This window comes from Trachinotus anak, unplaced genomic scaffold (assembly GCF_046630095.1).
Source record: "Trachinotus anak isolate AG129_WGS33_773 ecotype Australia unplaced genomic scaffold, CSIRO_AGI_Tana_v1 ptg000012l, whole genome shotgun sequence".
NCBI lineage: Eukaryota > Metazoa > Chordata > Actinopteri > Carangiformes > Carangidae > Trachinotus > Trachinotus anak.
Window position 1 is genome coordinate 13,204,370 of NW_027273863.1, and position 26,948 is coordinate 13,231,317.

The following is a 26,948-nucleotide window of genomic DNA, read 5'->3' on the forward strand; positions in this document are numbered from 1 at the left end:
TCATTTAACTATTGGCAAGAAAGCAAATAAGTGTTTTTTCCTGAACTATTTCTTGAGTAAATCATCTAATCCTGTTAACCTGTCTGTCAATCCAGGATTATTTCTCTACACAGTTAAACTTCTGAATTTAAATTTAGAAAACACGTTTTTATCCTAAATTGCAAATGTATGTACTTTAAATTCATGCCTTTTCCAGACTCTACCATACAATTACAGTAAATTCACAGTAGTCTTATTGCTAGATGATTTGTTTAAAGCAGTGTTATATCTGAAAGCAGATACTCTTCCAAGTTATTACCAGGATAGGACACACAATTTATTGTTATTGTAATAAAAACATGCATTATCACAAGCAGGGGACTAGAACACAATTACAAGTCATTTCATTTGTTGTACAAGTTCTCACATACCTTCAATGGGCCTGGGCACAAAGTGTGATGAGGGCTTAGTCTTCTTGACCCGATTGCCCTTCATGACTTGCCCCTCCTTGGTGAGGCCAAGGAACCAGGCTCGGCCCGACTCCTGCTGACGGTACACAGTGGACGAGTAGATCACATAGTAGTTCTCGAAAACTGACTCCTTGAACTTACACTCCGGTGTGAACATTTCCTGCAAACAAGGGACACAGATGCAAACATCAAGGAACGCATACAGTAGATGTAAAAACCAATGCACACAGAAAATTAATTTTCATCCACATAAATATCAAAGACACATTTAGAAATAACCAGCAACAAAACAGACGGAGGATTTTAATGAAGTCTCGTTTAAGGAAAAAAAAAAAAAAAAAAGCTGTGTCTGTTTCACTCTGCCAATATTGGCTTTCATCACTAGCATGTGTACATTGCCAAGGTCAGTAAACATACTGTGTTCACAAAAACACACACACACACGCACACACACACACACACACGCACACACACTTACACACCCTTGGAATCCAAGTAATGAGACTGATAGTCTTATTAGAATAATGGTGAACAATGGAAGATTTTTATCTCTGGGCTTCATTATCAAAGCAGTAAGTCAAGGAGAAAGCCAAGGGGACACACAGGAGGTGGAGAGGAATGACAGGAAATATTGAAAGATCCAGATACTGGATACACTGTCGGGACTGAGTGAGGTGCCAGATTATTGCCATGACAATGCAAGAGAGGAAACAATGTTCTTGGCTCTCTAACTCATTACAGATCTAAGCTGCAGTAATTTGGGTAATTTGTTAAATTTTAATGAAGATAATGGTGGCACTGACTTCCAAATAGGCAGGGAAATGTATGTCTGTGCTATTTCAACAAAATCTAGACTTAATAAAGCAGATGAGCTGATTAACGTGCAATGAGAAGGTGGGTGCCAAACCTCATCACCTTTACCACTCGTCTCTGCTCTCCCTGAATGCTTCTTGACGGCAAGAGGCAAAATTAAAAACTAACACCAGTCAGTTTGAAGGACAGGGAAGTCATGAGTGTCCAAAATAGGTGCAAGTGATGCGGAACAGCTGGCTTGGTGGATGCTGGGACGTCTCATTTTAGGCAGGCTGTCTGTGTGTGTGTGTGTGTGTGTGTGTGTGTGTGTGTGTGTGTGTGTGTGTGTCTGTGTGCTGATTTCATTCATTAATATCTCCTGCAAGGTTCTGTGCCCTTTTAAGGTTGTCCATTTGACTGACAGCCCAATTCTGCTTCCCGCTGGAGGTGACTGTTTACGTGTTTGGGTGTGTGTGAGTGTGTGTGACAGAGAGATAGAGAGAGGGGGAGAACCTATAAAAGAGTGAAGGATAAAGAATGAAAGAGAGGTTGAGAAAAATTATGTTAAAGGGTTGGGTCACCCAAATCACAGAAATAATAAAAAGAAAATTCGTAGTTGTATTGATTTCATTTAACCAGGTTTCGATCAGTTTTCTGACTCCTTCCTGTTACAAGGGAGATGAATTGAATTTTGTTAGTGAAGCTCAAAGCAATGAGAATGTGCATTTAAATTTTCTGTAATGGTGTCTTTCCAGAAAAAAAACCCCACTAATTTCTCTGGACAATGTTCAGCTATTACTTTCTACTGAAGAAATACTACCCATGAAAACTGTTCACAGTTAGGTCTGTGGATTATCCAAAGTAAGGGTGTCACTAAATTTGAAAAGAAGAAATTACTGTTGATTTTTTCCTTTTTTCTAATCTATCTACATGGCAAGATAGCACTGGGGGTAAGTGAGGAAACTATAAAATATGTGGCATGTTTTCTGCATTGTTTTGGTGCAACAAGGTGGAAGCACAACATTGATATTATACCACGTCATACAATCATCCATAATGGAAAACCTGTTCGCAAACAGTCCAGTACACTCATCAGACACATTCATGTGGAGACATGCTTCTGGCTACCTGATGAATTCACTCTCCTTTTAGCTCCGTTTTGTTCTCCACCAATTCTGAGTCACCACCACTGAGAATAATATCTGGCTGTTTATAGCTGTTAGAAATTTCAGTTTGTTTACCATCTAGTTGCAACCTTGGTCTACCTGCCCTCCAGCTGCCCGCGGTGGCTGGAGACAAGGTTGATGAGAGTACTGAGACCAAAACAAAACAGCGCAGTTGTTGGCCATAAAACTCAACAACAGTGTGTTGGGAGACACTAAAAAGCCCCATAGAGCTGAGGGGAAGTGTAGTCAGGCCATACAGGATGGACACACACAAATGAAGTCAAACAAAGTCATCATATTTAATATTTAGTGGAAATCCGTTGCAGTCAATGACAACCTGAAGTCTTCCACTCACAGACATCAGCAGATGCTTTGTATCTTCCTGGTGATGCCAGGAAGCTCTCTCTGCCAGAGCTTCACCACAGTCCCCTTCAGCTCTTTGTGGGGTGTCTGTCTTTATTCAGAGCTCAGATGATTGAGTTGACTAGTGGAGGATATTCCACCACTTCTACCCGAAAGGCTCTTTGGTTGTTTTGGCCATATGTTTTGGATCACTGTCCTGCTTATTGGTGAAATGTCATTCAATGAGTTTTGACAAGTTTGGCTAAATCTGAGCACCCACACTGCTCCTGCGTACCTCTGCATTCATCCTGCTGCTTCCTCAGCAGTGAAATAATCAATAAATGCTAGTGTGCCAGTGCCAGTGGCAGCCATACTGTACATGCCCAAACCTTTATAGAACCATCATCATGTTTGACAGATGAGGTGGTGGCTTTGGGTCATGAGCTGGTCATTCCATCATTTCAGTAGAAGTTGGGATTTGTTTGATCAGTCCATAAAACTTTGTTTCACAACTCTACCGTTTTGTGAACTACAGCCTGGCCTTTCTGTTTTTGAGGTTTACCAGTGGTTTGCATCTTTCTGCTCATCCACAAGACTTGAGCTTAACCATCTCGTTAACCATTTTCTGGTTTTCCTGTGAACCTGCTGCTTTTTAAGAACTGTTGATTTTAGCAAAACAACTACCATTGATATCTCTCCTTTATGGAGTCTCATTATCATCTTTTTCATTTGCATGCTCACCTCTTTACTCCTCATATCGGTAAACAACTCCACCCAAATCTTAGCGGCACCTCTCAACTCCCAATCAACTCTGATTGGTACTAAAATGTAGTAACCATTATTTTCAATTAAGCTGAATGTGATGAAGCTCAAAGCCACAGGATAAAAAAAATGTGTAACCGTCCAAATACTTACTACACCTTACACATTACACAGTCATTTTATCCAATGTTCAACATATTAATTAATTCTGCTTTAAACTCACCCAAGTCAAAATTAATACTGTTTTAAGTGTATGTGTATCTGTGTATTTGCTGGAATGCCATGCCATAGTTCAGAAAAATTAGTCATAGTGTGTGTGACTCCTCATTTATGAGACCCAGCAGTGCATAGCAGGCTGTGTAAAGGACTCAGGGAAGGTGAGGGCACATGGTTGGCAGTGTGGAAATGTCTCGCTGGTCAGCGGGACAGAGGACAAGCTTTGTGGAGAGATGGTGGTGGACTTTATCTGGGCCTGCTGACACACTGTCAAACAGCAGACATCACTCCCTCTATGGGGGCATTGGGGGTCATGTCGAGCCTGTCTGGCTGGGTGTGTGTTTGTGTGTGAACATATGTGTTTGAGTCGGCAGAGGGGGGGACAGTGATATATTACACACCAGCAGGCTTTGTCCCCACTTCATCTGTATGGAGCCCAAATCAGGTCGAGCACATGCACATACACACCCACACAAACACATAAGGGCTCTTTACTCTCCTACCCCTCACAATCTGCCACTTTGCTTTGCCGACACGCAGTAGAATCCCCTCCAAATTCGTCCTCAAGGACGACACTCTGTTACTGTCTGTGAAAAGGCTTGGGGCAGCTTGGAAATCACCATGGCTGTGGCTTGGGAATGATAGGGGTGGAATGTAAGTGACTTTGAAGTCTTTGACAAAGTACCTTGTTTGTGGATGACTGAGTGGAAATATGAGGTGAAGAGACGGGGTTGGAGCCTCTCTTGATTAATGGGATCTCCCTAATGTACATGCATGAACCACAGAACCACACAGGGAAGAAAATGGACAGAAATGCACATTTGCAAATGGACACATGCGTACACAAAGTCAATGCAACACACATGCTGTTGCGCATTAAAAATGCACGCCAACAGGTTTGCCCTGGAATACATAACAGGAATACATGATCAACTAAAGTTGTTTCCACCAGAAAACAAGGAAGATAAAAAAAAAAATAAAAAAAAAAGGACGTGCCACCTTTCAGGACTAGCAGGCTGTGCTTAGTGATGGTGGTAAACTGATCACAAGGACACTTATTTATATTCTGTGATGATCTGAAGGAGAAAAGCGAAGGACTTGTTAGTGAAACTGGGCACGTGAAGACTGCTCACATGGCACCATTAGGCGTCTCAGTAGGGAGCTAAAGATAAATAAACACAGAGGTCCACCTGAGACTGGCTGAAAAAACACTATGGAAGTGCAGGGAGAATATAAATGTTTTAGCACTTTTAACACAAAACAATTCACATACATTTTTATATATTTTTGCAAGCTGAGTTTATAACCAGTCCTGCTGCCAGGCAGATGTGACTCTACAGGCACAGATCTTATACAAGGAAATAAGTTAAAGGTACTTAAAGCAGTGATTTGATTACTTATTTTGTTTGATTCTCATACTTCTCTTATTCTATAGGCTCACACAGAGACACAGAGGTGATGCAACACAAAGATCTACTGCAAAGTAAAGTAAAGTGGAGCATCTAACAATTTTGGAGACATCAGTTGCTAGCTTACCTTGCACATCAAATCCACCATTGTGAAGGGAACTAGCAGTTAGCTCAATAAACAGTTATGTTTATCAAAGGGAGACTATTCCACTTGTATAGTGTAGTATAGTTGTACTGGCTAAAGCTGGAAAACAAGAATTAGGATAGCCAGTGTAAACATGGATGTGAACAGTGCATGTTTTCTAATAATTGGCTTGATAAATATTTTATCAGGATAAAAATATATTTATCATTGGGCCCAAGCAACAGATTACTACCGTTTGTTTACAAAAAAGTAAAGGGAATTAATTAGGAGACATTAAATTGTGTATTATTAACCTGTCGGCACCAGGTCTCAGGGGGGTCACAGAAAGGAGTTATTCTCTTGGAGCCCATTGCCACACAATTTCAAACAAAACAAACAACAAGAACAATACAAGCACCAGATGACACTGTACATTCAGACAGATATAAGGGAGGTGATATGCATTTGTGTGTTGTGGGCCTGTGGAGGGTGGGGTGGTGGGGGTATGGTGGGGGTGCAGGTGTAGGAAATATTAGATGAAACATGAAGCAGGAGAGCAATATGTAATGGATATAAAACTGGGTTGCCATCAGAACTGGGTTGAACGCATCCTGAATCCAAATCAGTTACTGGCTCCATCTGAGGAGGGAGGCAGCTCTCTGGCTCTGCATTAAGGAGCCCTGCTGCTGCCGACAGGCGACTTTGGATAGAAATGCAGATATGGGGAGGACCTCCATTTAAATATGGGCCTCAGCCACTGGTGTATCTGAGAGATTTGGCCTCTGTGAGAATCCCAGCCCTGCCGTGGAACTCCCGGAGAGCTCATTATTATTCTGGGAGAGATTCAGGTCGGGGATTGTCTAGACATTACTTAAACCGAAAAATTCTTGTTCTCACTTTTCCATCCCTGTCCTCCCTTTCCTGTTTATCTTTTTCTCTGCCTCAGTCTGGAACTCAATCACTTTGAAACACAATTTTGTTCTGTCCTTCTAAAACTTCCTCCAGAGAGAACATTGATGGCTACATTCATACAACACATACTAATGCCCAAATAACAAAACACTCTCTCTCTCTACTCATTTTCTGCCTCTCTTTAATTTCTTTTTTCTCTTTCCCTGCAGAGAGCACTGTCACTATCTGTCATTAGACTGTCAACTCACACAGACCACTGTATGATGTGCATGCACAGTAGTGCCAAAGCAGTGAGTCAAATAATCTATTAGAACACTGACATAAAATTATTCACCAACAATTTTGATAATTTATTATCTGTTGAGGTCATTTATCAAGCAAAAATACCAAACATCAGCTGTTAAAATGTCATCTTGGGCTTTGCAAATAAGCGTTTTTACCATTTTTTGACATTTTATAGACTTAATGAAATGATGAAGTGAAGAAATTATCTATTAGTTGCAGCCCTGACAGACGCAGTGTGTCAGTGTCTGATTCAACACAACAATAACTCCTAATAACCACTGACAGAAAAAGATCAAGACACAGGAGGTGGGGGCAGAGACACTACTCACAAATGGCTGTCATCATTTGTCAGTTGAACAAAATCTGAAGCTCTCCCTGACCTTCCACACCAGCTCTCTCTGGCTCTTCCCTCAGGGCTTTTATTGCAACACGTTATTTTTTTCTGTGACATAAATAAGACGCGGTAATATTAACAGCCGATTGAATGGAAAAGTAAGGATGACAGATAGCTAGATAGATAGATAGATAGCTAGATAGATAGATAGATAGATAGATAGATAGATAGATAGATAGATAGATAGATAGATAGATAGATAGATAGATAGATAGATAGATAGAAATTGAGAGAGAACACAGTGGTTACTGCTGTGCAGCAAACTAGGTCATATTGAGAAGTGTTATAAATAATGGAAGGGAACTCTTCATTGTAGATGCTCAGCCCCCACGCACTTCATTGCTAAACACTCCACACAAGCATTATCACCCTGCTCACCCATGGCTACCATCAGCTTCCAATCAGCAACAGGCTCGGCTGTGAGCTCTGCACTCCAGGCAAGAAAAGCCAACCAGCATATATGTAACCCCTTACACATCCTGACCACTGCATTGATCAACAGCAATATTAAAGTGACTACTAAAAATGATCTAGGTAGCTGACACCTAGATTAAAGAGTCAGAGAAAGAAGCACAACAGTGTCTCATATCAAACACATAGAAGACAAAGCTTGTCGCATTCCGTCACTAACAAGACAGTACTAAGAAGCAGGGAGAGAAGCAGAAAAGGGAGGGAGTGTTAGAGAGACAGGGAGTTATTCCTCAGTAATTATCTCCCGGGTGGGGTGGGGGCGAGGGAGAGAACTGTGCATCTCTGCTCTCACATGTTAGGAAGACAAAACAGGGTGACCAAACAAGCAGTGAGAAACTAGTTTGGAGAGGCAAAAGATTTTAATGGAGTCCTTATGAGAGAGAACGGACCGAGAGGGAATGAGAGAGGGAGGTGGGGAAAAAGGATGAAGACCTGGGTGAATAACAATAAAAGTAAATGTGAGTAAATATGAGGAATGAAACTGAAGGACTTATTTTATAGCCGTGATTGCACCACAAGAGCTCTCATAAAAGTGGGAATAAAGAGCAGAAATGATTGCCTTTACTGTCCTCCTGAAGCACTTAAGGAGTTCTCACACATGTAATTGGAATTTCTACATTGAACTGGTAAATAATAAGAGAATAAAGAGAGAAACAAAGGCGATCTGTGCTTCCAACCAATGGCTTGCATGTTAATTTAGCCTCTCTATTAGCTCCTTTCCATGGACTAGAAATGTCTGTGTGATCCAGCCTACCACCCGCGTTCTGCTTACTGATGCATGCTAATTTCCCTTGCTTCGCATCTGCAAAACTGGACCTCCTCCATATGGCCAAAGAGTGCGTCCACTTCGTACTTTTAATTAAAATGGCCTTTCAACTGTTACAGCAAAAATGCCTCGCCTTCTAAAGACCCACCCCCATTCCACCTGTGATAGAGAGGTCAGAAGTTTGCTCCTCCGGCCATAAAAACGAAGATTAAAATGACAGGTGGAGAGTCGTGTTTGTAAAGCTGAGAGCTGCCCTTTGACACTGAGGTACTGAATCACCTGTAATTAATAATAATCAGGTACCCTGCAAATTAGGATTTCATCAAGGGTGAGTGTGTGTGTTGGGGGGGGTAATACAGTATCCCATACTTGAAGTCAATTTAATAAGATTGCTGTCTGGGCGTGATTAAACTTTAATTAGATGTAGATAAATGGGTGGAGGTTTATTGTAAGGCTCATGGTAGAGTTATGAATTGTGCGCTTGTTTATGAACCTTTAGTTATGAATGAACATCTACCTGGATGAGTCACAACAGCCTGCGCATTTACTGTATGTCCTTCTCTCTGAACTTGTGAGTGCTCATACATCTGTCTGGGCCCTGAGTTGTGCTCTGTTTGTACTGAACGAGAACGCTTGTTCTCCTGAAATAATGGCACTGAATTTACTGGACTCTGCAATTATTCAGGTGCACATAAAAAACAAACAAAAAAAAAAAAAACATAATGTCCAGTGTTTATCAGGTCTATTTCAAAACGTTCTCCTGCCTCTCTGGCAGTAAAGCGGCTCCCTTATCAATAAATGTAAGCTGCAATACAGCCGACCCTGGCTTCACTGTGTCCTTCATTTTATGAGTGTTTTGAGAACAAAAAAGTTTGATGGGCAATTTGTGAATTCCGGCTCCTGCCAGTCATTCATCGTGGCTGTCTGCCGATCACACCGCCATCGCCAAGTCCCTCAGCAGAGGTTTGTGGGTAACGCTTCCCTCCCGTCCTCTTCTTTTCTCAGTAACACTGAAACCGTGAGACTGGAGGTTATATAACCATGCCAACTAGGGATATCCTCCTGTCTCTATATCTCTGTCTATGCCCCCACCCAATTTATCTAGCTTGCGGTCTCTCTCTCACACACACTCACTCTCTCCCTCACTCTGCAGCTCATTTCCACAATCATGCTCCGGAAGCATGTCTTCATCCTAAACGCAAAAGCTACGACTTAATATTTTCTGCAACTGACATCCGTGACTGTGTCCACCCCCACCTGTGCCTCTACTACCCACACTAGTCTATATGCTTCTCATGTCTTACACTGCAAATAAAATACCCATCTTTACAATATGTACTCCCCCACTGAATCTTGATTTTTTCTTCTTTTTTTTTAACCAGGATTATTTCTGCTGATGTTGGGAGATTTGTTGGATTTAGATGAACATATGGCTAACATAAAAAAAACGACTTCAAATTAATTCCTGAACAAAGATTTAAATCAGTAACAAGTAAAAGCATTTCACAGTTCAGATTGCATTTATATAAAAAGGACATTTTCCGCTGTGTTGTATCCTTTCATGACAGCAGGACTCCTGGATAGAAGTCCAGATGAAAGTTGAACAAAGCAACATCACTCGCATCAAAAGAGAATGAAATTCAGTGGATTTTTTTCTGTTTATAGCTCCTACATAATGAGCCTCCGTTAGTAGCCAGTAAAAGAAGAAGAAGCAGTTTTAAAAAAGGGCTGAGCACTGAACTTCATGTCAAATTAAATGTAAAACATGCATGGTGCTGCTTCAACAACAAGAAGGGGGGGGGGGGCTAAGTGCTGCACAGCAACACAAAGGCACATCTGAAGAGCTCTCGAATGCAGCACAGATGAAAGGGTTTGGAAGGGCTGAGTCTTTGCTGCAGTGGGATATTAAAAGAGACAACAAACAGAACAAAACACGACACATGTAAATTAACTAATACACATGCCGGGAACAAACACACGTGCACAAACGAACCGTGTGACCGGAGCAAAGGGTTGTGGTCTTACCGAGCTGTAGAGCATGCCCTCGCCATTCATGGCGATGTAGAAGCCACTCTTCACCCCTTGGATGGCCACCACTCTCAGACCCACAGGAATAAGATTAAACAGGGCTGCAGATCAGACAGAGTGAGGGAGGGACAGACACATGCAAAGAGACAAAAGAGAGACATCAGACAGAGAGGACAGAATAGGATAATTGAGTTTTCACTTAGCTCCTGTGGATATGACAGCCTCTGATCTCTGTCAGCGCTAAAGTAAACAGTACAGGACGTAGACAATGACAACACTGAGGCGCCTGAGTCTAGCAGTGAAGCATTAATGTTTGAGCAGAAATAAAAAACTTTCTGGTGACAAATGATGTTTGCAATCCCAAAAAAAAAAAGATGGCAAAGTATCCTGAGCATCTTTGTACAGCAATCCAGTTAGCTGAATGAAATTGTCCTCGTAGTAATGTCACACTAACTGAGATTTATGCGACTTTGTATACGACTACTCTTGTTTGAACAGATGTAGTTTGTGCTGTCAGTCAGAAAGTGAGCGAGCCACTATATCAAGAAAAATGAGGCTGAATAACAGTACAGAGAGCAGCCGTGGTGAATGTCTTAAACCCCCGAAAATCTGGGTTTACATCGTAAGTATTTCTCCATAACATCTTGCATGTTGAGCTGAGTATAATCAGGAGATGCCCCACACACGGACCATGAAATTTTTTCATTTATCCAAGCTTAATATAAATCTCGAAATACTATAGTGATTGACTGTTCTCAGTGACGTCCTGCCAATCATCTCAGGTTGAGTTCTACTCACTGAGGACTGGACTGTGACTTTGATGTGCTTCGGTTTGGTGAGGGTGTGAGGACACTCTTCACATGCTGCAGACTGCCTGCATTATTGGGATGATTGTTCTGAAAGTGGCGATGGGGACCATCAGATAAAGCTGGCAGAGCCGAGAGGGGACGTGCCAACACGGGTCTGTCGGCTGAGCAGATTCAATTTCACTCAATAAATATCGACGTGCTGCTCTCGCCTGCCAATGGTTTCAATCTTCCCACAGGCCACTGGTGAGGGTGATACACACTGACCACTCTCCCAGTTAGGTATAATCTTGAGGTTGGGATGCATAGAGGCAGAATATTAGTCCATTAGCGCCTGAAATCTTCTTTTCTCAGGCCTCGCATTCTTTCATTTTTCTCTCTCTTTTCTGTCATAACTCTCTCCTTCCCCACGGTCCATTCCCTCGCACTTCTTTCTATTTGCCTTTCATGGCTGCTGCCTTTGTCGCTCTGATGACTGGCGGTGTCTCTCAGAGGCACCGTGCACTGTTCTGTCACGTATCACTAAAACCCAGGAGTGTTCCACCCCAGAGCACCTCCACCTATCAAAACATATTCGAGCCTTTTCTGAGAAGTTGTGCTCTCAGTAGGGCCCTCAAAAAGACTCACCACAATGCCCTGGCTTGCAAAGCGGTAGGAAAAGAAATAACATAAAATATGGTGAGTGAGTAGACTATTTTGCTATAATTACGATCTGCCGTCCTGTCTCTCATTTGCTTGCCAAAAAATTTAACAGCTGACAGGAGCTGTCATTCAGCTACCTTCTTAATGTCCGGCTCCTCTATTTGCAGCTCAAGGAGTTGATGGATTCCATAATTACGGCTGCAATGACTGCTGGTAGAGAACCCGATGACTATTCTGAAGGCGATTCCTCTTCCTTAATAACCTCAATCCTATCTCTCACTGAGAAAAGGAGAGCGGCTGGGCTGGTGCAGGGACAGAGTTAAGAGATTTCCAGGGATCTTCTATCGTCAAAGGGCCAGACAAAATGGGTTCAAACGAGCCAATAAAGCAAAATCCTTAAAATGGCAAGTCTTCCAGTGGAGCAGTAATCGGCTACAAGCAAAATCCTGCAGGTAGGCTAAAGGAAGTGCATTTGATGTGAGGAATACTGGCGCAGCAAGAAATAAACCCTGTGGGAAAGGTTTAGAGAGACAGTGAGCCAAACTTCAAATGCCAAGGGCACGTCTCCAAATCCAGAGAGAAAAGCAAACCCAAAGATGGGAGGGTTGCTATATACAGTACAGGTGTGTTAGTGTGTGTGCTTATATGCAGCGTTTAACAGTATTTTTCCAACACTTCTCCTTCATTGTGCCAGAGTTGATAAAGTACTTGAAATTAGTGGCCGGGTCTTAAAAAGTCTTGCTTCGTCCCATCCATCAAGGCCGGAGTACCCGAGACAGATGGAGTGTGACCGCCTGATACTGCAGGTGTCTCATAACCAACAATATCTTTCTAGTGCCTCAGTGCGTGCAGGTAATTACTGGAGGCGATCAACTGATGACAATCAAATTAATAACTGCTGAAATTTGAACATGGCTGTTAATTAATTGAGTGGTGTTCTCTCTAGCTCTGCCAGTCAGCCACGCTTACCACTGAATCACTTTTACGCGCTAAAGTAACAACCGGTTCCACTCCAGCATTTCTCTCAGTTTACTGAATATTTTGAGTCAAACAAGTTTCATTATTCAAAAAGCTATGATTTAGTTCAAGCAGACTGTCATTTATTTTTATTCTTGAGCATTTCTTCAACAAAAAGTGTCCTTATCTCAGCACTTTGTTGTCATTCAGTGCAGAAATATAGCAAATAATAAAAAATGAAATTGAAACGCTCTCTGGGTTCAGGTTGCACCTTGTATGCAGGCGGCATCATGCTCTTCAATCCCATCAGTTCCACTGAACCTCCCCCTGAAAATAAATTACTGTATTCCATCTGCTGCTGCTGAGGATACTGCAGGTCACAGGGTGGTGTGGTTCAAGGGTGGGGGTAATCTATTATTCTAATAATCCAGCCAGGGCAATCAATAGTTCAGTGCAAGACGTGAATACCAAACCTTCTTTGTCCGTTTCTGTCTTAATCACTCTCTCTTTTTCTTTTATTCTTTCCGTCTCTCTATTTCTTCTAAGAACTCCTCAAAATTTGTCTCGCTGCACCGCCCCCTCTCCTCTGCTCTCTTCCTGTGTCTTCCTTCGGACTGCCTCTGAGCTTGAGGCGTCTTATATGGAGAATTATTCATTGGGTACAAACGAAGAAGGTGGTATTTTTAGTTTCCTGTGGCTGAATTATTCACTGCATTCCTTCAACCCTGGGCCAGCAGAACTACTTAAGAAGAGAATTACCTTGAGGTGGGGAAACCCTCACATACAACAAAACCCCCACCAGCCAAAAAACCTTAGGACACAGTGGAGGCACCAAAAAAGAGCAATGTGTTCATGGCCCAAAAAGAAAAAAAATTCATTCTTTTTGTTCTGAAAACCCCTCCTTTATGCTGTAAGTAGTCCTCATAGAAGATCTATCTCCTCATGAAATATAAAATGACGGGAGACAGGGAGAGACCGTTCTTCTCACCGCATGGCTGGTACGGTACAGCAGCTTTGGCTCCAGCTTCCTTCAAGATTGGCAGGATGTTTTAGAAAAGAAAGGTCATGATTGGTTTCCTGTCTGGCTTCACTCCAGACTGGGAGTGTCGTCATTATCGCTTCAACGACCATTCTCTGCTGACATATATCTCTTCCTTGATCCTTCGCTTCCCAGAGGAAACTGTTACAAAAGCCTCCATGTTTTAATATAGAAGACTCTCTACAGACTCCACTGAATTCATGCTTTCCTGTTCCTATGGGGGTGGAAAGGGTCTGAACGCTTTAGGGGACTATACCCTGGAGACTATTTGTCCACTGGTAGTCTACTATGGAAAGTCGATCGGTGGTGAAATATTGCAAAGAAGTGGCTCAGGGAGGGATCTTTGCGACAAGGAGTGAAGCTGTGGGGCTACAGTTGTGTCAGGTGATGGGTTTTTCCAGGAAGGAAATTCTGCTGTGATAATCACACACTCTTCACAGCTGAATCAATCAAAACAATGTGACACTTACAACTTTGCAGTGTACACAGTGGAAATGGTTTACGTTGTAAAGCCAGGGCAGGAATATCAGAATTCATTTCATTTAGGAAGAGAAATTTTGATGCAAGATACTCCATAAGTACTGCATTTATTCACCTCGAAGGGTGTACTGTTGAGAAGACAGACTGAGAATACATCATTTGAGTAGGTTCTGACACATTTATATCCATGCATACTATTGCGTAACCAGATGCAGAAAAGAGGCCACACTGCCTTGTGGAATTTGTTGAATAGTTCCCTTTAAAATTGTACATTTTTTGTGTAGATAATCCAAATCAGTGAGGGCTTCTTAAACTAATTTTGGAGCGCTTTAGGAAGCCCAAATGGCATCAGTTATATAAGAATAAAAAAATTATAAAGAACACCATATAAAATGTGGTAATCTATTATATAACCAGCTGACTCGTTGGCATTAAATGTTTTATGCTGGAAGCTGCGGCTTCCATAATGCTCCACTCACTGTTGTCGCTGTTCTCGTCCTTGCTGCCGTCGATGGTTCCATCCGGCTGCATCTGCAGGTAGAAGCCCTGCTGGCTGAACAGTCGTGTCACGATGCCTTTCAGCTGCGGCTCTGAAACACACACGCGCACACACGCACACGCATACACATTCGTACACACAAACCGTCGGCCAAGCCACAGCCCCATCCCCACCAAGAGTATGTCAGAATAACAGTCTCATAACCATGACAAAAACATACAAATGAGTGAATACCTCTGCCTTCAGCTAAGTGTTTGCACACTCACACATGTTCATATTAAGCTATTTCAAATGTTGAGATTATCACAACGATATGTTTCACAAACAGAAAACGTACAGTGTTCAGTTAATTAAAAATAAGACAAGTTGGCTGTGGAAGATGGAGTGTACCACCACAATAATAATAATTATTATTAGTATGTAATTAAAGACTTTCTTACTCTTCAAATCACAACATTTACTGGTGTGTATTGCTGTCATACATTCACTTTCATTTAATTATTATTTAAGAAAAATTAATGAGACAATTTCTAAAATGTATCTATTAAAATATCAATTAAATGCTCAGATATAATGAATCATTCTTAAAAACACAGAAAAGAAGTATTATTATTCTTGTGGCACAATCTGACCTCCAAAGCTGCAAATAAACAACTTAAACTTACAGTACTGGAAACACTCGAGACCTAAACTCCTTAACCAGCTGGTGAATATCAATATGACTATGTTGGACAGTTTGTCATGAGTTATCTGCTGCACCACATAATCCCAAAAAAAGGGTAAACGGCTGTTTGACTGGAAAGTCTTTATGATGGGAACACCATGACAGGAAATCAATGAAAATGTTGTTACTTTCTCATAATGCCATTCTTACTAAATCTGGTGATTTTGCATCATTTGCATCACTACAATGCACACTGACATGCCAGTGGTTTATTTATTTGGTATGAAGCAACTGTGCATTTTGGGGTTATTCTGATAGATATTCATTGAAATCACTCTCTCTGTCACTAAGAGATGAGTTTTTACAGGCAACAGGTTCACACAGAGGGATTTTTGACATAAAGGAGACCATCCTAAAGTTTCTGGAGTTTTTGCCATTACAATACCCCTGAACCAACCTCCAACTCTGAGGCTGTGACATCTGGCGTCTAGCCAGGGTGCTGCCTGAAGTGAACACTTCGGCAGGTGGAAACGAAGATTAGCCTTGGGCAAAGAGAGCCTCTTGAGCTTCAGGCAATGCCAGGAAAACAAAGATGTGTAAAAAAAAAAAAAAAAAAAAAAGAAAAAAAAAGGACTTTATCTGAGGTAACCTCATGTCTGACAGGTCTTTCAATCTTATATAAAAGTAGTAGTCCGAGTCAGATGACACCCTTAGCGTAAATCAGACTGAAAAAAACACTGGACAGTAATTTTGACTGCAAATAAAAGAAAAGAAAGGAAAAGAAAGGGTATGTACTATATTATTTTACAGAACTAATACTCATATTTTTCTTAAGGTTTAGTGTGAATACTGAAACTCTACAGCTGAAAAATAATGTGCTGCTTTTTGCAGTGGCTGAGATTTTGAGGCAAGCTCCACTGAAATCAGACAACAATTCAGATGCTGGACATTACTAATCCTTTGTTTATTCTCTGCCTGACAAAAGAAACAAATTATGCATTTTGTCACAATTGAATTGGTGCTGCTCGGTTTCATTTTATGTGCCCAAATAAACATTAAGTAACAGAAAATCCTTCGAAGGCAGACAACATGTTCTAACGAATAATATACTGCATGTGATTGGACTGAGGGAATATGAGCGAGCCTGACTGTCCTCCAAGGTCATGAGAAGACATGGAGGTCATGCAATTCAGTGCAGTCCAGCCAGACACATAAAACACCCAAATATATCTGGCAGAACGAAACATTTTCAAACTTCAAGAGAGACAGAAAATATCCAAATCCAGATCTGTCTTCCACAGTTACAACAGATGTTAAGTCTTTGCTTGAGATTACCGGTGCGTAAGCTCTATTTTATGCAGGAGACAAGTGTGCCAAGAGAACAGCCCACAGAAAGACTTAGCTAAGTAGTGACCCACAGCTAGAGTGGGTTCATGTCTGCTCAACTGTACATCATCCTAACCATCAATCCCCAACTCACCTACCCCTGGGGCGGGGCCATCAATTCCTGGGATAGGCCCTTCATCATCCATCACAGGCAGGGTGAGGAGAATGTGCGTGTGCCTGTGTGTGTGCTTAAGTGTGTGTTTGTGAAAGCACATGGGAGTGTACACATCAGTAAATCACATGTGATAACTACACTTCCATAAATTAAGGCTTCAACGTGGGCCCGAGCAATCGCTGACGGCTCATCAGTTCCAATCATTTAGCAGAGAGTCTGTGCATGTGTATGTGTGTGTGTGTGTGTGTGTGTGTGTGTGTGTTCATGTGTGTGCAGGTACACACAGACTTGCAGATAAACTCTTACAACATAAGTTTGTGCAACATAAGTGATCATCATTCTGTGTGTGTGTGTGTGTTTGTGTATGTGGGCCATTAAAATGTTAATAAATTTACTTCATACCAATACAGAAGGACAAACACATTTAGGTACGTCGACAAATGGCGTCATGACCATGAAATGGTGAATGATCACCTGCTCTGATATAGTGTTTGACAAGGAGAGACACATCATACCCATATACACCAATATACACTACAATAAGAACCTCTACTACACTTACACAGTACTACTTGACACATATTTACAGACATAGAACGAGGGGCGAGGATAAAGACTGATCTGACATTGACTGACAAAGAGAATGAGGCAGAAACAAAATGAGAAGAGGCAGAGCCAAAGACAAAGAGAGGAAAGAGACAGAGGAGCAACAAACGGCTGGCTATAAGAGAGCTTTAGCTACAAGAAAAAACAGGTAAGAAATTAAGCTTAAAAAATCCAAGAAAGCCACACAGAAGGGGGGGATGAAAGAAAAGGAAGGAAATCAGCAAGGGAGAGGGTCGTCGGCTGTCAGACAGGTGTTGAAGCCCCCAGCCCCCCCCTCCCTCCCTCCCTCTCGGCCCCCACACCCACCCACCCTCCAACCATCCCACCCCCCTTCCCCACCTCCCCCCCCCCTCCCTGGCCGAGGAGGGAGTCGACATGGGCGCGAGATGGGGTGGAGACGAGAAGAAACACAGCACACACGGATGGAGGCTGAGCTACTGACCTAGCCTGCAGCCCTTATGGGACACCTGTGGAGGTTTCGAGGGTGCATCTTACGAAGTGGGGGGGGGAGGGGGGAGGATAGAAGGAAAAACAACAGTCTTTTAAACAGGCAGAATTCATAAATTCTCCAGTGTATCGGCTGTTTATATGCAAATATATGGCAAGGCATCAGTGGAAATATAAGAATGATTAGTTAGAGGACACAGAGCATCTGTCTCTGCTGCGAGTTTTAAAGCTTGTCTGCCTTCCTGTCTGGACAAGCATGTCAGCTGAAAGGAGTTACCTACCTGCCCAACAGTGTCTGGAGGCCTGACTGGTTTGTTGTCTGTCTGTCTGTCTGTCTGTCTGTCTGTCTGTCTGCTTATGTTTCTAGGCATTTTGTGGCCGTTTTTTTATTTTTGGCACTGGGATTGTTTGTCTGTCTGATGAGGCAGCACGACGATAGGGTTTTAATTTAGTCTGTCTGTCTGGCTGTCTGTCTTTGTTGTCCTCCCTCTCTGCCTTAAAAATTGATGTCAGTCTGTCCGCCTGCCTCACTCCTCATCAGTCTGTCTACAGGACTTTGAGTGGACCTGACTGTCGCTCATCACACGACAGAACTATCTATCTGGAGGGGTGACTTGCACCGCTGGCTTGTTAGATGTGCACCAGGACAGAACCAGGAGAATGAAAAAGGGGGAAGGCTATACCATGGATTGTAGGCACGGAGCCTACGTCTATCAATACGGCCAGAGTAGCTCTTAATCACTAAAGCTATACCTCCCTTCACTGCAGTAAAGCTCCCTCTCTGCAATAAACATTTACCATTAAAACATTTAATCTCAAAAGAGCCTTGGTGCACTGCGGTGCAACTTATCTCCCCTCTGTACCCCAACCTGCATTAATATTGAATCAGGCAATTTAAAGCAGCCTTTTTGAATGTGTTCAAGTTGTGTGTATTTGGGTGTTTGGGAGGAGTGGGGGTTGGGGGGTGGGGGGGGGTGGGGAGGGGGACATAAATTAGGTGTGCATAATCGAAGGCTTCAATATACTATATAGCTATTGGAAGAGCAGCTGTGACTGGGATACAGTGGCATCAGTTTTGTTTCAGGGTAATCGATGATTCTGATCAGAGCAGGATCACAATAGATAAAGGGGTAACGTCACAGCATATAGATCATTTCCTATACATTCAGGCTGCTCCTCTTCGGTTTACGGGGGGAGGTCGTGTCGTGGTGGATCGACAGACAACAAGAAGACCTAATGGAACAGGTGGATTTTTTTTTTTTTTTTTTTTTTTTTCGCACCGCGGAGAAAATCTACCTTCTCCTCCGGTTCGGATTGGAGCCCTTGACTGCAGTATAATGCCTCTGCTGCTCCAAAGAGGGGCGGGGTGGGGTGGGGGGTTGGGGAAAACCGCTTCCATACGCACACATAACACACATCAGTGAAAAAGAATCTACAGCACTGACCTGGTCGCCGCCGTACGGGTCTTTTCTTGCCACTGCAGAAGCGGACTTTGCTGAAGACCCCCAAGAAATGTCTCTCGCAGAGAGAGCGGGGGTCTTTGCTGGGGCTGGGGCGACGTTTCGAAGTAGAGACCCGGTCGCTGTTCGACTCCCTCGCCTGGCGTTTCTGCCGGATCAGGGAGCTGGCGATCGCGGCCATCTCCCCGAACCGAGACTGAAAACCGAGAGTCTAGTTCGGCAGAGCTCGGATCTTGATGCAGCTTCTTGCCGCAAAAAAAATATCACAGAGTTTGTTATGTGTTTCGGCCCACGAGTGTTTCAACCGAATGTCATCCTGATCACGAAATCCTCCGAGTTCCGTGCATCATTGCGCTTAAGGTAGCATCCTCTTGAGGGGACCGTGGCGTGTAATACAGCTGCTGCGAGTTTATGGCACTCGGGGCTCCGAATCAACAGCAACCGATCTTAGCCTATATGAAACATAAATCTACGGGCTAGGCCACAGGGGCCGACATATTAGTCGTGAAAACATGCAACAGTGTTGATAAGTTGATGCAGCGGCGCGTCATTGGAGAGCTTCAGGTATTCCAGGTGAACAGCGCCGCGTCTGACGGGCACCACTTCGTAATCCTCATCCGCACACCAGCCTATCCTCTGGCTTCCTGACGCCTTTTAATAATTCGCATCAAGCTACATCCGAGCACAAGACGCTGGTGCGTGGCTGGAGAAAGGATCCGAACTTTTTTTTCTCCCCCCCCCCGCCCCCCTTTTCTGATTATTTCCTCCACTCCGACGAATGAGACGGTCCAGGATGCTGTGCGGGAGCCCAGATATCTGAGCCCAGTCTCCGGTTCCGCCGATGGCACCTCTAAATGCAGCCGGGAAAAAAAAAAAAAATGGAATCGGAAGCAGAGGCTACTCTGCAAGGATGCTGCAGAGATGTAATTTAAGCCTACGGGGAGGGATTCTCGTCTGGAAAGCAACAATTAGTTGAGGCGAACACACGCCAGAGTGCTTTTTGTTGTAGCGCACGAATAATAAAGTAACCTAAGCATTATTTCCAGTGCGTCCCGAATGGATGCTGTCGGTGTGTAACATCGCCGACAGCGAGAGTGAACGGTCGCGGTCCATAGCCTCCCCCCTTTCTCTCTCTCTCCCTCTCTCTCCCTCTCTCTCTCTCTCTCTCTCTCACTCACCCTCTCTCTCCCTCTCCAACTCTTTTAACGCAATCATACGTGATTGAGGTTCGTATTAGGAATTCTCAGGGGGGCAGATGGATGATCTCGACGAAGGAAATATGTGAATATAAAATGTGGGAGAAGCAGAAAAAAGAAGGGGGACGGGGGTGAATTCGGGGGTGGGTGTTAATGCAGAAGGGGGAAGTGGGTGCGCGCACACGTGATTTTGAGTCCTTGGAGATAACGCGCACGTCTGAGAGGGAGCGGGTGATCTCACAAATGTCTCTTTGAATTACACTTTAAATCCTAAGATGCAAACCGGTTTTCAAAAGGGACACTTCGGTCAGCAAGAAGGCTAGATTAAATTGTTAAGGAAGCAGTGTGCGTTGAAAAGAGAAATATTAATCAGCTTTGGTTGCTCCTTTGCTTTGAGGCCCCACTACACGGCCTGTTATTACTAGTATGTCTTATGCTCAGGGACCTAAGCACGCATTTGATTTTCTAAAGCCCCTTGGCCACACATGCCATTTAGAACATATTAAATCTGACTAAAAGGATTATCTGCAACAGGTTTCAGCTGCTGAACACAGATCACATCAGATTCAACACACAGACGCAACACATGGATGAATATGGTTTAAGACTCATGGAAACCAAAGGAACGACCACATTATACACCAAAACATTATAACAACAGCACAGTGTAACACCAAAACTGCCCTTTTATTGCTCCTTGTTTCTGTCATTGATCGTGTGTGTGTGTGTGTGTGTGTGTGTGTGTGTGTGTGTGTGTGTGTGTGTGTGTGTGCGTGCGCGCCAACATGTCTCTGAGTTCATGCCTCTGGTTTCACGTCTGTCATTGCATGGGCAAGGGGGCAGGGGAGCACACAGACCACACTCATACCCACTCACTCACTCACTCGCTCGCTCACTCACACCCACACACACACACACATTGTGGGAGGAAGAACACGTGAGTCTTCAGCGGCAGAGCAAACCTCTCTCTCTTCCCGTGATGAAACAGCATGAAACATTTAGAGGCTTTTTCTGGGACTTGGTTTGACATTTTCTCTCCAAACTGAATCCAGAGAGAGATCGAGAGAGAGAGAGAGAGAGAGAGAGCAAGAGAGAGAGAGAGTGAGGGGGAGAGAAAAGAGAAAGGATGATTTTCTTTCGACTACCACTGTCTGAGACCCCCCCCTCCCCCCACAGACCCCCCCAAACCCCCTCCTTCTTACATAAGATTGGGATAAAATAGATGAAAGTGTTGAGCATAAAGTGTTGCTACCCTGACTTCCCCTTTTTTGTGCTTATACATGTTTATGTCCCTGTGCGTGTGAGAGAGAGAGAGTAAGAGAGCAAATGAGGGAGAGAGGAAGATAGAGGGCAGATACTATCTTTTCCCAAAGTAAGATGGACAGACAGACAGACAGAGAGAATAAAGATAGCAAAGGAGAAGTCAGAAACTGATGGCTAGAGTCAGTCAGACTCAAAACCCTGAATCGAGCTTTGCATTCCTTCTGAGTTACCAGTGAGTACTAGCGATGAATATATCGCTGCAGCATTAGGAAATATCAATAACAACTTCAATATAACATTCATCATTCCAGTGGATATGCAGGAGTGTGATATACTTCTCAGAATGTATATACATATCAGCCAGTGGTTTGCAATATGAAGTGAGCTTTCTCAGAAATGGGAGGGACTTTGTGGTGTAGAGCGCGATAGAAACATAGGACATATATCACTGTCAGGAAAAGATGAAGTAATCCCTAATGAGGCTCTGCTAGGCTTCATCCCTCTACCAGAGACAATTGCTGTTCACTTCATTCCAGCAGGGATATGTCCAAAAGGGATAAAACGCTGCTGCCACGAAATGCACTGCAGATAGTATGTTACAGTCACTTAAATTATCAGTTGAAGTGATTTGACTCTGAGAAGGTCGGATGGTCCATTGTAAGAACCTTCAACAGCTTTAAAATGTTTTTGTTCCTCAGTGTCAACCGTGTTATTTGTCTTTATGGTATAAAACTTCTCAATACTGTGTGAAAATGGAGCAACCATGTGTTGAGTACACGGTCGGTGTGTTTCTGTTTAATCAGACTGTGCTAGTTCCTGTGTACCAGCTTTTATATTTACAAGCAGAACCAGTAGTAACTGAAAGACATAAACCAAAGCCCCTGTGTCCCTGCGGCTCTTCCTTTGGTGCCACCACCACAGGAATAACTTGTTGTTGAGGAGTAATTTCTTTATACCTACTGCCCTCTTGTGGAGAAATAATTAACCACAGGTGCTCAAGAGAGAAACTAGTGGACGTTTCTGTTCCCTGAAGTTCGACACTTCAGCGTGTCCTTGAGATACCTCACAGATTTGTTGACTCACAATAGCTGGAACTAGTTTTCACCGTGTAAGGTCTGCTAAACTGGCTCGCCAGCTCCACAGGAGGCAAAGAGCAGAAATGTGAGAGAATAAGGGTGATGATGAGACTCACAATACTCATCTCCACACTTCTGCCACGAACACAGCTTACTGTTAACAGTGCAGTAGGTATATATGCTTCAGCATAAAACTCAAGTTGTATGAATGAATAAACCAATTACATTTAGCACAGTGAGTGTAAGGCCATGAGGAGACCCCTGCATTGCAAAAAAGACCATTTTCAACAATTGTTGTTGTGTGCAGTACATTACATTAGCAACAATTTCAGCTACTAATTGTAGTATTGTCCTTGGAAGGAGAAAATTCCACAATGATAACCAACTGAACTACAAAGACTAATTAACTAAAGTCATAAAAACAAACTGTGTTTGACAACAAGGCCAAAATTTACAGTAAAGCTTCTGATGTTTTATTCTCCTGAAAGTGCCACAGATTAGTCTACAGCAGCTTTTATTGTACGTGTCAAAACTCATCTTACACACTCACCTTATGAGAAATGAAAAGTGGTCCCAAAAGTTACTTAAATGAAACCTGATTCACACCAATCAAACAGCCACATAAAACTGACAGAATGACAACTATAAAGCTTTACAGTGCCATTATGAGAAATGGGTATAACCACTCATGTAGATTAGGTTTGGCCACTAGTTGTTTCTCTATTGTGCCACCCACCATACAATCGCCCTGCAATCCAGACAGCACAACTACTGTACTTGACTTCAATACAGGGAAAGCCAGGTGCAAGCTTGACACTACAAAGGAAAGCAGGTGCAAACATTTAAGCCTACTCAGAAACATCCTTCACCGAAAATCCCTCTGAGGTGATTTTGGCGTAGTGCCTGAATGTGCAGAGCATAATACTTCCTACTCCTCCTGCTTTACATGATCCTGTACAGTATGCTGGAGCAGTGAATGATGCAGTGAGACAGCCACATGCAGGGAGCCATGGTTTCGGCTCCCTTGGCTCCCCCTTTGTTTGACCAGTGATTTACTGATACTGTTTATGTTAAATATGCTCAGTTCTGGAGAATGTTCTACCATATAACAGACCAACAAGCTCAGATGTGGGTTAGAATTGGTTGTTTCATCAGCCATGAGCAGAGCAGGGTAGTGTCTGTTCAAGATCCCCAAAGTACGCTGTTATCACATTTTGTCTCTATTCTGAAATGACATGTTATAGTCTTGGATGAGCAACAAAGCAGAAAAACCATGATGATTCAAAAATAGTGAGTTGAATAGACAAAGATTAAACTTGCAAATGAAGTAGCGAGCTGGTAAACGTGGAGCAAACTGCAAACAGTCTCCAACCGACACAACTTCATATCAAACAGCTTCAAGTAGGTGCATGCATTCATGTTTTGCATCCTTTTGTGTCAACACAAATGAGCTGACTCATAAAGTTTTGATTGAGGTCATAAGGTTCATCTAACAGTGAGCAGAGACGCAGGATAAGGCCTCATAGTGTTTTATATCCGAGTCCTACAGATCCCAGTGTGCGTGCTGCTTTTGGTCCAACTACCTCAGAGGAATCAACTGTGCTTAATGGAGTTTCTAATTGTCTGCCCTGAATTTGAGAGCTGCTCCGACTGAAACTACCGGAGATCCTACGTACTGCAAGCGACAGGAGGAGGCAGGAGAAGGGTGTTTGGCATTCGTCTCCCAGTAAAACAGCATTCTGTCTCACTCTGGAAATACTGGGACATGTTTTGTATGTGTCAGGAGACGTTGTTATGTTATGAGTGAACATCAGCAATGCAGTGGATTGCTGAGACATGACCAGAGGACATGGCAGGCTTCTTGGGCTCACTGCCAAACACTGTTGAGTGTCTGGGTGCACATTCAAGTGTGTCTTTTTGAGACTTCGCATCACAGGTGTAGCATGCTTTGTAGAGGACAAATTGCAAAGTAAGTCACTTTTAAAAGTAATGGTTCATTTACAGGTGAGGGGAAATGCAGCTTCTGTGAAACAATGCCCCTACACTGTGCCTGGATTACAGCATGCAGTAATGCAGTACATGCCAAAGTGGAGTTTGGGGACTTCCAGGGGGTCTAGAGAGGTAATGAGGGAGACTATTCACGTTTCAACTGATTTCCAATCACAGTTATCCAGTAGGAGCATAAAGTGTTTGGTAGGTTTACAATGAGATTTAGCCAAAGGTAGGGTTCAATGGACAAAATGTCGTCAAACCCGGGTTCCAAAGGGGTTTCACAGAAATACATATAGCGAAATCATGACATGAAAAGTTTTGGAGCCTTTGCTCTAGGCTACTTCTGCTATGGCGCTATCCGTGGTGCTGAACCGTGCTGCTTGTTTTTGGGGCCCTAAAACAAGGCTGCCTCGTCTCCAGGCCCCTGAAGTTTAATGACTTGATCCCTGCATTGTCCATTTTTTTTGGCCCGCTTCAGATGCAGCACTGGGACACGCTCGTCTGCAAATATAGCTCGGTCTGGTAAAGTATCTGGAGCCCTCTCCTCTCCTCTCCTCTGCTCCCCTCTCCGGAGTAGTGCGGCTTGACGCTGACTGCCAGCAGCTTTCCGCGGCAGCCGAGGACTGCACGCAGAACTCGGGACAGATGCGAGGAGCACAAGGAGAGGCTCTCTCCACTGCAGACTCGGAAGATGTTACTCACACACTCGAGTGGCCAATGAAGCCACTCACCCCTCCTCATCCCCACCCCCCTCTCTCTATACCCCCCCCCCCTTTCTTTTTCTTTTTTTTTTTTCCATCACTCAAGAGAGAAAGCATGCAAAGCAAAGGTAGCTATAAGGCTATGGTGCTATGTTTGTCTCTCACCGTTGGTGATAGTGGTCGACTTCGATCGTTGTCCACAGAAACACTGCAGCATATGCGCTCCTTTCTGAAGGAATGGCCTCAGAATCCTCATTGATTTGGGTTGGTGGGAGCCTTCCTCAATCCAAACAATCGGACAACGCTATCACAACACAGCAGGGTCAGGCAGCATAGCGTAGCCAGCCAGCCAGCCTCTCTCTACAGGCTCACAGCAGCCCTCAAAACGCCGGAAGGGCACAGTCTGCAGGACAAATTACGCTAAAACGCGGCATCTTGAGTGATTCCCCCGCTTCTCTCCCTCTCTCTCCCTCTCTCTCTCTCTCTTTCTCTAGCCCTCTCTCTCTCTCTCTCTCTCTCTCTGTCTATCCTCTTCTTGTCCACCGTCGGTCATTCGCGTTCACGGCAACGCTCCTCTTCCGCCACGGCAGGCAACGCAAGGACGTTACAATGTGCTCTTAATTGTACACCCCCCCCCCCCCCCCCCCGTCTCCGCGTCTTTACCAGCAGCGGACGTAATAGCAGGAAAGGAGAGAGGAAGAGAGAGAGCGTGCACGCCAAAGTTGAACTGCAGGGGTAAGTGGCAGGCCGGCCCCGAGTGAGGTAATGCGGAGCTGATAGTTAAGGCAACAAAGGGAGCAAATAGTTTGTCTCATTTTTGGTTATTTTTTTCTACCCCCCCCCCCCCCCCCCCCGACAGATCCACTGGGAACAAGCGGACAACGCAGAGCCTACGTCAGCTGCAGCCCACCGCTTTAAGGACAACGGCGTTCGCTCAATGCGTGATCCTACCGGAAAGTTTGCGGCTCAGTCACTGCGCTATGAAAAGCGAGCTTAGGTGTCAACAGGGGTCACCTCAGCGGCTGTGCGCCCACTGAAAGTGTACCAAGACAGGATGTTGTCCATGTGGCACGGAGCGAAGTTGTCACTTGTTGACAGAGATTTGTTAGTTGGCTGTCAGCGATGGAGGAAGTATTCAGATCCCTTACTTACACAGAAATACCACACTGTAGAAATACTCCATTTCAAGTAAAAGTCCTGCATTGAAAGTGTTACTTAATTATAAATACCTATATTGTATTACTAGCAGGTTCAATAATAAGTATGAGTAAGTATAAAAAGTAGAAGTTAGGCTTACTCAGCAGAAAAAAGGCCCCCTGTGAGTTATAAATGATATCACTAGGTTATTATTGCTGATGAATCAATGAATAAGCAGCATTTTATTTTTGTAGTTGGTTACAGTGGAACTAATTTGAACTATTTTATATATTGTTGGGATATAGGTTTATAGGTAACAGTACAATAAAAATCTAAGACATGTTTGTATGTAAGATCTAAATTTGT

General features: G+C 43.5%; 1 protein-coding gene across 3 annotated transcripts in view; it reads right to left on the reverse strand.

The window, feature by feature from the left end:
- The window catches only part of fgf12a (fibroblast growth factor 12a), a 29,828-nt gene extending 3,790 nt beyond the window's left edge, over positions 1–26,038 (reverse strand). Inside the window, exons 1-5 of one of the 3 annotated variants that reach the window (XM_071490433.1) lie at positions 19,203–19,960; positions 17,753–17,800; positions 14,520–14,630; positions 10,114–10,217; positions 411–609 (exon numbers count right to left, since the gene is read on the reverse strand). In XM_071490433.1, the coding sequence (XP_071346534.1) occupies positions 411–609; positions 10,114–10,217; positions 14,520–14,630; positions 17,753–17,800; positions 19,203–19,398 (658 nt within the window). In that variant the 5' untranslated portion in view covers positions 19,399–19,960. Of the gene's footprint in view, positions 1–410; positions 610–10,113; positions 10,218–14,519; positions 14,631–17,752; positions 17,801–19,202; positions 19,961–25,610 lie in introns of those variants that run through there. The other 2 variants (XM_071490435.1, XM_071490434.1) reach the window with 2 other exon arrangements.
- Positions 26,039–26,948: the final 910 nt, after the last annotated feature.